At 36.7% G+C, this 13,900-nt stretch overlaps 1 protein-coding gene across 1 annotated transcript in view; it reads right to left on the reverse strand.

The window, feature by feature from the left end:
* Positions 1–508: 508 nt before the first annotated feature.
* nr3c1 (nuclear receptor subfamily 3 group C member 1) overlaps positions 509–13,900 on the reverse strand; it is a 110,899-nt gene continuing 97,507 nt past the window's right edge. Inside the window, 3 exon segments of the mRNA NM_001016967.3 lie at positions 509–9,458; positions 10,658–10,815; positions 12,176–12,306. Coding sequence (NP_001016967.1) covers positions 9,306–9,458; positions 10,658–10,815; positions 12,176–12,306 — 442 coding nt within the window. The 3' untranslated portion in view covers positions 509–9,305.

Genomic DNA, 13,900 nt, shown 5'->3' on the forward strand with positions numbered 1-13,900 from the left:
GTTTTTGCAGTGCCAACTGAACTCAATGGGAGGCAGAAGGCACAGATTCAGGCACTTTCCCACCTCTTGTGCCATCAGCCTAAGGGCTAATTTTTGTGCCTAGAATCTTCTGCATACAGAGCTAGTTACTAGCAGCTACTTGTCCCGGCTACTAAAGACCAGAAAATACCCTGCCATAGACAATACTGAGAATTGCCTCTGCTAAGCACACAGAGACAATTATCACTAAACGATCAGCATTGTCTGTTTTAGTAGCCTCGACAAGTAGCTTCATGTGTCTTCACCCTTTGGATACGGGCTCTCCAGGACATTCCCTCTGCAGCGAACTAGTGAGTCAAGTGCATCACGGTGTATTTGCTTACTGGCCAAACCACATTACACAAACTCTCTCGGCATGGGAGGGCCATATAACTACTGACTTTATTTGCATCTGTCGGGTAATTAGCCCCTAGTTAGGCCACGAGACTTGTGTGTGTACAGCCAATAGGAAAAAAACCCACAAGGAACATTAACAGTTTAATGAAAAAAGCATTTCTTTTATTGTGATTTCATTTATTTAGAGTTGCAGGAAATGTCTCACATTTACCGCAACCACTGTAAAAATGTCACTGGGTTTTACCTGAACATCAAGTGAAGAGAAAATAAGCTCAACGGCTTCACACAAGAAGAGACTTTATCATTCAGCATCCCACAAAATAAATGAAAAGACATTACGACAGAAATGTAATTTAGCATTAATAAAAAGAAAAACACATTTCCATGAAGGAGTTACTGTTGCTTTTTCTTTTTACAGGGTTTACAATGAATGGCATAGAAAATTTTGAAAAATCGCTGATTTTACTCTCATTTGGACATCAGATTCTTTTGCTCTTTATGGGGATATTTGTAAAGAAGTACACATTTTGAATGAAAAAAAAATCTAGACAATTTAAGAGAATTAAACACGACTTTGAGATGTCTTCACACAAACAGACTGTAACAACTGGAAATTCCAACTGGAGAACAAAATTCATGGTTATGGTCAAGGTCATGTACCATCTTCATAGACAATGGCCCAAATGCCAGGGAAGGTGATATTTATATATAGCAAGGTGCAGCTATATAGAAGCATAGATCCATGTAAATTTAAAAAAAAAAACATAAACTCCAACAACCAAGAGCAAGTGGAGCAGAGGATCATCTATACTGAGAGTGAAATGCTGATCCAGCTTGGCGATGGATAATGCAAGTCAGAGCTAAACTGGTTTTGATTGGCCATCAGTTTGACAAAAGGCTCAGTTCTGCAGTGCTGTTCTCTTGGCTGTAGGCATCCTATGTCATGAACACTTTGCTAATATATACCAATCTTGTTATGTAGAAATGTAGGTTACCATATTGGTCTGCTTTAATAATATGAAGCGAATAAAGCTGGTACTTATACAACTCACTATCCTACCTATGGCAGTGTCGGTCATTAATAAGCCTCATTGTGCCTTTTGTCCAACCACATTTTCTGAATGTACTCATTTATAATAAAACATGGCAAAAGATACCAGTTTAGCAAATACAGTTTGCGTTGTGCTGTGATGACTTTGGGAATCTTTATATATTAGTGAAGGCATAAGGCTCCCATTATATGATGCAGTAACGTTAGCTTGCTGTTAATTAACCCACACACAACTCTCAAGCACAACACCCAACGATGGCTTAAAACAAAAAGCCCCTGCATGATTACTTTTTCAGAATTTTGAGGAACAAGTTATTGCAGACCAATTTTAGTGCAAAAATGGCACATATAATATGAGCATGAGTAATTGCTATTCACAACAGTGTTTCCTATACGTTATTCACATTTTTCACTACCTAATCCTCCATAATTTTTTTTTTTCTTTTTAGAATAATTCCCACTTCCAATTAAACATCAGAGACACAGAGAACACATGGAAAAATGTCAAATAAAGTCACACCATTCCAAACAGGTGTAGTAACCCCTAGAATATCAATCCTTACAAAGCCAGGTATCACTTTTACTTTTGGTTGAGTGAAAATAATCAAGTCCGTAATAATCAAGCAAAAGTGCGGGCAGAGAGCATTCCCCATGCTTTGAGAATATCTGTAGCTATGAAACAAGCTGAGGAACAGCATTCTAAAACATGCCATGGTTTTATTTACCCCGTCTACAAAGAGCAGCGCCAACCAACACTCATTCCCGTAAAGCAATGCGACTTTATAGGTATTGTGTGAGGATCTTCACAAAGTAAACAAGAAGACATACAGGGAAGTTAATGGGTTCCTGATCAAACTGAACACAGTGTGTGAGTGAATAGGACTTTTTTAAGTTCGAATAGGGGGATGTATAAAGGGTAATAACAATAATGTGCTGACAAGTAGCCACAGAACAGAAATAACCTGATTCATTAGTGCTGTGTACTAGACCTCTAATTTCACATTCATAAGTGCTATGGCTTTTAACAAAATATTTGGTCCAGGGCAGGATAATACTGTAAGGCTGATTTACTGGTTTAAGCTCCCAAGCACACCTTTATAGGTGCAATGTCTTCTTATTCATAAATAATGTTTCTCTAGTTGTATATCTAATGCCGGGATCGGATCGGTTGCCCTTTAAGTATGAGGAATGAGTTTTTTTCCCCCAGGAAGTAATCTGGATACGTTCTGGATTAACTAAAGTTTGGGTAGTATTTACTTGGGCCACAAGGTTGAACTTGGACAAGTATCTTCTATTCATATAAATCTATGTTTAAAGGCTAAAGAAAACGTGTTTTAATTACCTTCTTTTAAAGCCCTTTTAAGGCTGTTTCCCTCTTTTCTGAATCAGCCAAGATGTTGACAACCCCTAGAACCCATAATATAAAGACGAAACATTCAAAATGTTTAAACTATATTTATTTCAGATTGAGTAATCCATATCTTGGGGTGTTTTACTGGGATCCCATGTTCCCACTGCCCTGGTTGTACGTATGTACTACACAACTGCAAATCACTCCCATCAGTTGCTAGAATATATTCACAAAGGGGAGCAGAAAGATCTAGTGTAAGGGCTTCTCAATTTATTTTCTGCATAATGCACTATGAAAGGTACATACTACTGATTTATCAGGCATATGTCTTATGACTACACATGTTTTCAATTATTTACCTAAAAATGTAATTTCCAAATTAGCAGTATATATCTAGAGCGGTCACAGGAAGAGGGGTCTGGCCCTTTCTGATATTTATGGAGAATGTATAAGACTGTCCCTACTATGTGCTCTTTGGGTTACATTCCCTATGACTCTCCGGGCAGAGTATTACAAGACAACTTATGGGGGAAAGCAATAAAAGTAATAAATATGCATGATGTGCCCAGGTTTTCCTTTGCACAAATGTAATGCATGCATTGTGCATCAAAATTGCTATAATTAATGGCCAGATTAGAATTTGGATTCTTATTTTTTGTTAAGGGATTTTCGTTCTCAATTCTATAAAGGAAGGGCAAGGTAAGATAACATGGAAGCTGTGAAGTTGTGCAGTGCTCTTACTATGCTGTTACACTTACACATATGGGATATGGGAAGTCTGAGGGGTGGAGCTTGTGTTAAGATGGATCAGTCTAATAAATGTACACAATATGTTGGGTAGAAAAAAATAATGGATCATTGAAATTTCACAACAAAATAGAAGCCAGTTTATTTGTCTGTTTTTAATCATGTTCAGTGTTTGTTTAGAACAGAAACAGAATAACATTCCTAGATTCACAGGGAGGAAATATCCAAAGCAGGTTTCTGACACCCCATCTTTTGTTGTGAGGAGAGATTATTGGACGAGGAAGAGACAATTTGGCTCATTCAGAGTAATATTTATGGCGCTGTGGGTTTTCTAGTTGAATACAAACTGAACCTCAAGCCATGCTTTTTTTCTTCTCTCAGGCTAATATAGAATTCTGGATTCTGACACGTTGGGATGGCACAATATAAAAGCAGGTAACCTTCCAAAAACAATAATGACAAAAAAAAAAAGCCCATTTGTCACTAATCTAGTAGGTTTGAAAAAACAAAACAAAAAAAGTCCAATAGCCCAACTCCCACCCTTTTTATTATACACTATACAAGCTATAATACAGTCAATAATTACATTGTGTAGTTAAAAGAGCGGCAGCGGCCTTTCTAAAATTTTCTTTTCATTCAGTTTATCCCCACATTGAGAAAAATAAAATATAAAAATATATTAAATCACACTTAACTTCCTAAAATGCTCATGCTTTTATCTTTTTCATATATAACTTTCTATCATACCTAAAATAAACGTTACTATATGTGTATATATCTATATATATATTTCATAATTCAAATATGTATATCTTGTATCTGCTAAGAGATGGCCAACACAGTAAGTGCTACTGCAGTTTTCTAGAGAGTTAGAAGAAATGTTTTAACGCAATGATCTAGATTTGCTGGAAAGTACCATCATACTACTGGCAGAAATGGGCTAATTCATTCAGGTTTTGCTTTTCTGTCTTAATAAGGGGGGGATGTGAAGGGATGTGTTAGCATACAGTTAATCAGATTTGAAATCCCACATCTTCCCAAAGTGGTTCTCCTAAAGTCAGGAAAGGGTTTATCTAGAAGCAGTGAGTTCATTTTGGGGCTTCCATAAATTAGATGTACAAAACAAAAAGATTAAAGTCCCTTAATTTGCAATCCCACCCACTCATATATTCACTTGAGCCATGTGTAAACAATATTTACCAAGTGCAAGACTGCCATGTGCTAAGGATGAAAACACAGTAAACCAATAATCAGAGATATCCCGATATAAGCAAGCATGCCTACCTAAAGGGAAAATATGCCTCTCTTTTCAACATGAGCTCATTTACTTGGCCTTCCAAAAAGAAATATGAATGTATGTTTTTGCACACACATACCTGATTCTACAGATTGAAAGGAAACCATTCCCTGCCCAGTGCCCACCTTAGATTTACTGTATAATGCCACCCCTCTTGCAGAGAATCTGGGCAAATCTGTAATTAATCTGTATTAAAAAAAATAAATACATTGAATTATTTCAAAGGTCAGAGTTTATGTGACTTTCCTTTACAAGCCCAGCTAGTTGAGCTCATATCAAAAAGGCAAGAGGTATATTTTCCCTTTAATTTATTTTTAAAAAAATCCATGATCCAAAGTCATCCATGATAACAACCTGTTCCGTTCAGCTTCCCAATAAGGAGATGTAGATGTCTAGATTGCAGTGATTTATATCTGGGTGATCTAAAAGTATGACATAAGTGGTAAGCATCCAAGCATGTTTAATTAGTATCATGAACTAAGGGTCTAACAGCAATTAGAAACAAAAGATTTTTTATTGTATTTAGAGACTACAAACTTCTTCTGTAACTGCCTCCGATCCTGGAAAACCCACTTAGTGTGCCACTTTGCTGGGTAGGTCAGATCTAAGAGCTGCAGATTAGTGAATACAATATTTCTGTAGTGCAAACATAATGTAGGTTGTATCAGGAATACTTAAGTTAAAACCAGTACTAGCATTATGATGTTCTGAATTAATTTATTCCGAAGAAGACTTTCTGATTTGCTTTGCTTGCCATACATGTGGCAACAGGTGTTTCTTTTTGTTGTGTTTTTTAGCTATGGGCTGTAATGAAGTGTACTTTGATGGGTAGGTTTAATTAACAACCAGAAAAACAAATTGAGATGAGGGAAAAAAACAGAAAATACAAATTCACTTTTGTAGAGCAAATCTGGATTTTTCTGTTTGCTGTTGAACAGAATATATGGTACTTAAAGCTCATTATATGAAGCAATTTGGGATAATCTTTACATTGGCAGCTGCCCTAAACAAGAATAAACAGCCGTAAGCATTTCATTAAGGGCTTCAAAGTAATCAATATATTCACACCTAGAATTACACAGATCAACCTTTTACACGCTCACATTTTTGGGTTGCAAATTTAAAAGCAAGCCCTACAGACATTATGACCACAAATGTTAAATACATATCCTGCAACAATGACTAGCGACTAAAACTATAAAATAAACAAAGTTGTACAGAGATATGGATATCACCAATAGACGCCAGGCCACATTCGTATTATGAGCAACTGGTAACCAAACACAGTAAGTGCTTAAATCAGAAACAGACAACAATGGTCCTCAAGCGTGGTTTATACATCATGTTGTTTCTACACAGATATATCACTTCATGGCTTTATTATTTCATTCTGTACTTGATACAGAACCAAGACCACTCCATGGTTTTATTATTTTGTAGGCAATGTTAGCTGTATGCAAAATATTATGGGTGGGGTTTATTGGCACTTGAGGACTGGGGTTAGCCACTCTATGCTTCAATCTATATACAGAAATAAGAATTCACTATACAAAAATGTACACAAAAAAATCTGGGATTTACTGAAGCCTAAGGGATAACAACAACATAGTACAAAGACTGTACCATAAGATATGACCAAAGCTAAACATAAGCTTAGAAATCTCCCCATTCTTTAGTAAATGAACCCCACAATACAATTAAATGGTTTTTTTAAAGTTGTGTAATGTTTTCTCATCACTGCACAGTGCGTGTGGGCTCACAATATAAAGGCTGGTTTACAAGAAAGTGGAAAAAAATGTCACAGCAACTGCGATAAAAAGAGTTTGTAATAGATTCCAAAAGCGGTAAAGAAGTCTGCAGATGCATATTACTGATGGACAAAGGTTTCTCTATCTAATGTATTAATACTTTCCTTAAATACAAATACATTGCTTTGAGGATCACCCCCTCACATGTAGATGACAGGTATTCTGTAGATGATCATTGTCACTACTGCTCTAGAAGCTGCCATTGCTTTGTACAAGAGAGGCACTTGAAGGCACAACAGGAGATGGGTGTGGGAGGCTAACACTATGCCAAAGAGCAGGTAACATTCTTGTATCCACCTCTTTGCAGAGGCGCCAATGAGTTTTGGAAAATGTTGAGTTACAGTCCAATTGCTTTACAGAAAAGAGGGAAAATAAAACTCCACAAATGTAGTGATTTGTTTTACACAAGAAATGATACAAATCTGAAAGGCTTTTTCGATCATTGTGAACAAAACATATGAATATTTCCTGCTTATGAAAGCTATAAAAAGTATAGAATTTCTCATTTTTGCCTTAAAAAAACAAAACAAAACCTGCTTTTCTCCTTGTGGAATTTCACTGAGTTGGGTATACAAATAAACAGATTTCACGTCACTCATTCCAACTCTACAGATTCATGGGTTTTTGCACCATGATGCTCTTATCGCGGCCAAACAGGCCTGACATTTCTCAGGATGGCTTTACCTTCTTAGGGTGCAGGGAGGGGAAAAACACAGACATTTTGAAAAACTGGCCAAGTGCTTACAGTCCAGTTACTAGTGAGGAGGTACACGACAGAACAGATAGTCACTTATTAGAATTGACACTGTCACGCGGGAACGTTACAAGGATTTCAGTACAGCTAATGCAAATGGCGGTTTAGCTCTGCGCATCGAATAAAACAACCCAATAGAAAGTGCTTAAGCCTTCCTTATTATAACGATTCTAATATATAATATAAAGCATTTAACAGTTATTACACACTGTTACCTCAAGCTGCAGTAGCCCTTTCATATTCTGTCCCATTTCCAATTATACCAATATGGCATACATTGTGGAAAACTATAAATAGGTTAGTTTAGCAACACAGCTTGAAAAGGTTTCTCCTTTCCCGAAAATGAACTTTTATATAAATTTCTCTATATAGATTTCTATATATATATGTTTCTGTCTTAATAACCCTGCGTACAGTGGCTTTGTAGTGACCCTGATAAAGTTAAAAAAATCTGATTAAAAAATCTTTAAAGTGAATGGCTGGCAAAAACAATTATGTATAGTTTTTTTTTTTTCTTTTAAATACTTTTTTTTGTTAATAAAAGACATATACATTCTGTAGGCTATTGAAATGGCTACAGCAGCTTCTAAAATAGCATTCTGTCTTATGGCACTGGTGAAACTGGTACAGAAAGCATGTTTCTGGCGTGTGTAGTCGCCAGGATCTATTACTTCGGTATGGTGTACTAGTCAGTATAGGCTTAGCTATTTTAAAGCCAAGATGGATAGCAGACACCTACACACAGGGACAAGCACTAGTGTGGGTACCTGTGCCAGGAGCGGATCCAAATATGCAGCAAATAATCATGGTAGGCATGTGTCTTCCATTTGGACAAGTAGCTGAGTGTGCTAAGCAAGAATGGTAGAGGAGGCAGATAAAGACTCTTAGAGAGGAAGAGGCAGAAAAGGAAATCACATCCTCCGTGAATACCTGACTGTGGATGAGAGAAAGTGTTTGAGTTTATTTTTTTTTTTGTCTCTTTTTGTTTTTATGTTACTGACTATTTTTATAAATGTGTTAGGAAAGCTCAAAGCTGCCCCTGTCTGCAAACAAATTCCCCTAAGGCCATATCTGTACAATAGTTGTTGTAAAAATACAAAAAAAAAAAAAAAACCACAAAAACAAAACAAAAAAAATCCTAAAATGTAAGAAAAAAAGGAACAAGCCAGTTTGTTGTAAAATATTGAGAGGATTGCTAGATCCAACCTAAAAAGGCACAACTTCCCTTTTCTGATAGACGCTTGTAAACTTTCCTCTGGTTACATGCATTAAACCTTTCTAAAGGGGAACTATGACTTCTTTTATTTTTAACAGGTTATTTACAAAGAAAATCCAAGACCTTTTGTCATTATAATGAATATAAAAAATTCTTATGGTTTCCAAGCTTTGACTCTCACCCTGTCCGCCCTAAGACACGGCTGTTGCTGCTGGGACTGTGTAAAGCAAAAAAGCAACATCTCTAGGTGGAGCTAAAAAGAACGCTTGGAATAAGATTTGCTTTATAAATAACATTTAAAAAAAAAAAACTGAATTCATAACTATTCCCCCTTAATGTCACCTAAAAAACAAAACAAAACACTTTAAAGGAAAAAAAATAGATTCAGCAAAAGAAACTCATCCCAATGCAAGAATTACGAGCAGAATGTTCACAATGCAGACTCTTATTCAACCCCCTCTTATTCGCTCCATCTCATTGCTGAAATGAGGAATTTCCCATAGTTTAAAACTTGGCCCTCTGTAAACCACAAGAACTGTAGTGCATAATTACAAAAGGAACACCGTTGCAAGGACAATAAGAACAGCTGATTTCTTTAGGCTCTCTTTTTTTATACATTAAAAGCTATATATTTTTTTTTTACTTTTTTCTTTCCTTAAGGCAACTTTTTTTTATACTTATAGATATATATGTTCCATTAAGGCAGTCACTTTTGATGAAATAACAGTTTTTTTATATTTCCAGATGAATATTTTGGTATCTGATTGCTGATGATTTCTGACAACATATCGGGAAACTCGATACTCATTGATTTATCCAGGAAGGAAAGGAAGCAAAAGGCTAGTAGATTTTCAGCCACCTGGAAGGGAAGACAAAAGGAGAGTGATTGTATAGCACTATTATTATTAACATTTATTTATAAAGCGCCAACATATTCCGCAGCGCTGTACAATAAGTGGGTTTCATACATTAGACATACAGAGTAACATATAAAGCAACCAATAACCGATACAAGAGGTGAAGAAAGCCATTATGCAACAGTCCTTTCCCTATTTGTATATAAGCAGCTTCTGATCTTATTAGATGGGTGGGGGCAGAAACTACTTATGGGAGGACACAGGACCCCGAATATTAATTTTAGACACTCACTTGAAAACCATAACATTCATAAATCTCTAGAGGTTAAAAGGGTGGGTTACCCGTCAGGTAACATTTAGTATTTATAGAATGGGAAATTCTCAGCAACTTTTTAATTGGTTTTCATTTTTATAGTTTTCAAATTATTTGCCTTCTTTTTCTTTCCAGCTTTCAAATGGGGGTCACTGACCATGGCAGCCAAGAAACAATTGCTCTGTGAGTCTGTCATTTTATTGCAATTGTTACTTTTTATTACTTATCTTTCTATTTTGGCCCTCCTCTATTCTATTTCCTGTTTGTCTTTCAAGCCACTGCCTGGTTGCTAAGGCAAATAAGTACCTAGCAAGCAGACAGCAGCTGAAATGCCAGACTGGAGAGTTGCTAACCAAAAAGCTAAATAATTTAAAAACCAAAAATATGAAGGTGAACTACCCCTTTAAGGTTTTTTTTTTATAAGTATTATTTCAGGTTTTATTAATTCCATTTCTTACTTTTTGGCCCTAATTTATATTGGACACATAATTAAAAACAGTATTGCAAGCACAGTTAGAACAGATAATTTGAATAACATGAATTGCACATTTTCAATGGTGCTAAAGTTATTTGTAAATGTAATTGTTACTGAAACAATATCTGCTCGGCTGTTTAAACATTCTGCACTTTAAATCAATTTAGCAGAAGTGGCCGATTAAAGAAAACAGGAGAAAGTTGTTTCGAGTTACATTATGCAAAACAGTTTTTTGGGTAAGATCTCCTTGGCTCTGTCTTTCATGCATTATTAGCTACACGTTTTACTTTTCCTTATGGCTACTTTCTCATCTAATTCTATGGAATTGGCAAAATACTGCTGGCTATGGCCTACACATAGAATAATACTCAATGGCAGCTCCCTTTTTTAGTAAATGAAAATAATTCACTTACCTCATGCATGGAGTCCAATAGCTTTGTCAGTTGATAAAAACGCTGCCAGTTTTGACTGGAATTTCCTTCCCTCTTTACTATGGCTTTTCCCAGTTCTTTAATGTATGTCATACGGATTTCCTCAAACAGAGCGTGGCTCTTCAGGCCTTCCTTTGGAACTAGGTTTGCAGTGTTAAAAAGAAGCAATGACAGTAAATTAGGAACTCTACGAAGAAACCTGCAGTACATTACAAAATGCCTACGTGCATGATGTATGTGTATCGCAAGAGAACTGTGAATGAATGTTCTTAGCAGGCCCAGCTACAGTACAGAGGATACAGTACAAGGACTGTACTAAAGATTCAGAAAAAAACAAAGGGGGCCCTGTGTAAAAATGAATGTATGTTGATCATGCTTATCGTGGTCCATCTACTAATTCCTTAAAGCCTGAAAAAACACCTGATTATGGCACTTTTAAGTATTCTATGATTTAAAAATGTAGTAGTTGATGTTTGTGGGTTCTTTGTGCTGTACAGCATGCTACCTTGTGACTTACAGTGTTCCCATTTCATCTATGGCTTAAATAAACACTAAAATATCTTTCTAGTTTTTTTTTCCTTAAAGGAGACATAAGAATGAACCAGTGCATTACATTTTATTAAAAATAGAAGGAATGTGCATGAAAAAAAAGCTGTGTTTCAGGCTGATTTATTGTAAATTTCTCCAAATGCATGACTTGCCGCCCCCCCCCCCCTTTCCAACTTTCAAACTTCCTGCTGCCTCCTTTCCCAGGCTGTGCAGGGGGGCTGGCGGCGGCACATTGCATTATAGGGTAGAAACCCGCTAGGCTGCCATGATAGGGAAATGATGCCTGTCTTTGCTTGTGTGACTGCAGGGCTGTGATTGGCTATCCCCCTCCAACTGTGCTTCTGGCAGGAGCCATTAGGACATGCCCACCCCTCATCTGAAACACTAACAGGGACAATCAGATCTGCAGGAAGCTCCAATAAAGGGGTAATTTTTAAAGATAATGGTCATTTTTGACATCTATTATCTACTATTATTGCCTACAAGCCTGGCAAAGCTCACTTATGCTATGTGTCTCCTTTAAATGCTAACGTATTGGAACATAGAACACAATTAATGAAATGCGTTTAGTGGCCCAACAAATTACAAGCATTACTTTTGAGCAAGGCCGCAGAATAGCTAAAGAGTGACAGCCCTGGTGCAATACTTGGCCTCGGACCCCATCCCTTGCCATCTGCAAACACCTAGGGCTCCAATGACCAATAAATTACTTAATCTCCTCCACTGGTTTAAAGCATACACTACAATGTGTATATGCCTGATTTAGAAATGGACTCTCATGCTACTTTTGGGGTTCATCTAAAGTGAAGAATGTAATTATTTTTGCCCTCAGGTCCCAGAGCCTATATATCAGCAGCCACTAACTTAATAAACCAGCCAACTGAAAATCAATAGCAAGCTTAGGTCGGGTTGAAATAAGAAAGCAGTACAAGAAGCACATTTTTTACTTACTTGTGCACATGAGCAACAACACTTTCATGCAGAGATATTCATCATATGAAATTTGAAGACGAGACATTTCACCTGCAATCTTCAACATCTCTTGACATCTCTCCTGCATAAAGGGTAGGTGCATCCTGTCACTGAGGTAAAAGAAGAACATAAAATAAAAGATGAGCGAGTCAATCATTAATATATTGTGTACTCCTCAACATCCTACTGACAGACCTAACCATCAAGTAGCCTGTACAGCGGGTTGACTGACAATTGTATGATATTACACACACATGGATGGCCAGTTCATTGCATTGATCTCACCAACATCATGTACATTCATAGTTGAGAGGTCAGGCAAAGAGAAGGGTTGTTTTCACGTGAATGAAACCCACATGCTGCGCACATACCAATGTACAGCACTGCCAAAATGCTAGTTGTATGCCAGTGTAATGCATTAATTCCTACAGCAGAACATTTACAGAACCCTTGAGGCCAGCAAACCAGGATGTCTTCTTTTCCAGGTTATGGACAGTTATTGCAATTACTCTTAATAAAGATTTATATTTGTGTTAAGACTGAAAAAAAAATAGCTATGGAATATCTTACAGTTACTCAGACACAAACAGCTAAAGGCAGCCAAACAGTACTCACAGCCCTGTTATCAATTTGTGCCTCAACCACTTGTTTTCTGAGGCTGTGACACAACTCTTTAGGAATTTATCGCTATGACTCCACAACTGAAATTTGGATATTTCCAAATCCTAGATGCCGGTAGTGAGAATTCAAAAGGTTACAGGGTAATATTTTCAATATGAAATATAAGAATAGAGTAATGTGATAACTTTACTGGCTAAGATAACAATTACAGCAAGCTTTAAGAACATTTCGGTTCCTTTTCAAGCAGATTACAAAGACTCTGGAAATAGATGTTAAAACCTCTCATCTTTTGAAGTGTACTTTGTAGATGCCTGGCTTTCTTTGAGGGCCTTTAGCTGCAGGTTGTATGTTGCTACAAGTGGTATCTGATTCATCTCTGGTTTTTGTTTGTCTTAAGAGTTGGTTTCTTGGTATCCTTGTGAGTCTGTGTATGTACTCTGTGATATGTCTGAATAGATTTGTTTGTATCATAGTACCTGGCTATAGATAATAAAGTATTGTAAGTAGTCAGGGAGGAAACAATGGCACATAAGGTATAATGGTCTGTCAGTGGTCGGATGTATATCAAGGAATGCAGTTTGTTTCTGATAATACTTTTTTTTACTTGATTTGTCCAGAAATGTGGGTGGGTGGGTGTGTGGCAGGAGAACAAATGTTCTCGCAGAACTTCCAGCAATTCAAGCAGTCCTCAAAAGTTCCTCAAAACAGATACCAAATATAGCATTCTAAATAAAAAAGTGAGAGCTTAAAAACAAAACTTCCATTACTCAAAAAGATAGACTGTAAACTGGTGAAAGAGCTTCACTCTATGTGCTGTTACTACACTTACTGCCCTGAATAGTTACAAATAAGAAAAGTAAGTGAGCAACCTTAAATATTATTGTAGACACAGTCTCTCAGAAGTTCCCACACATTCAGCAATCCACAGGTAAAAGTACAACGTTGCTTTATAGTGCATTAACTCCTTTAAAGGGGCAGTATACCCCCTTATTTAAAGTGTGATGAACAGAGTTTGTGCTGATTGTACTTTTTCCCTATTGTTTTAATCTATGGTTTATGTAACCCTATCCCTAAACATTTTTA

This window comes from Xenopus tropicalis, chromosome 3, assembly GCF_000004195.4.
Source record: "Xenopus tropicalis strain Nigerian chromosome 3, UCB_Xtro_10.0, whole genome shotgun sequence".
Lineage (NCBI taxonomy): Eukaryota > Metazoa > Chordata > Amphibia > Anura > Pipidae > Xenopus > Xenopus tropicalis.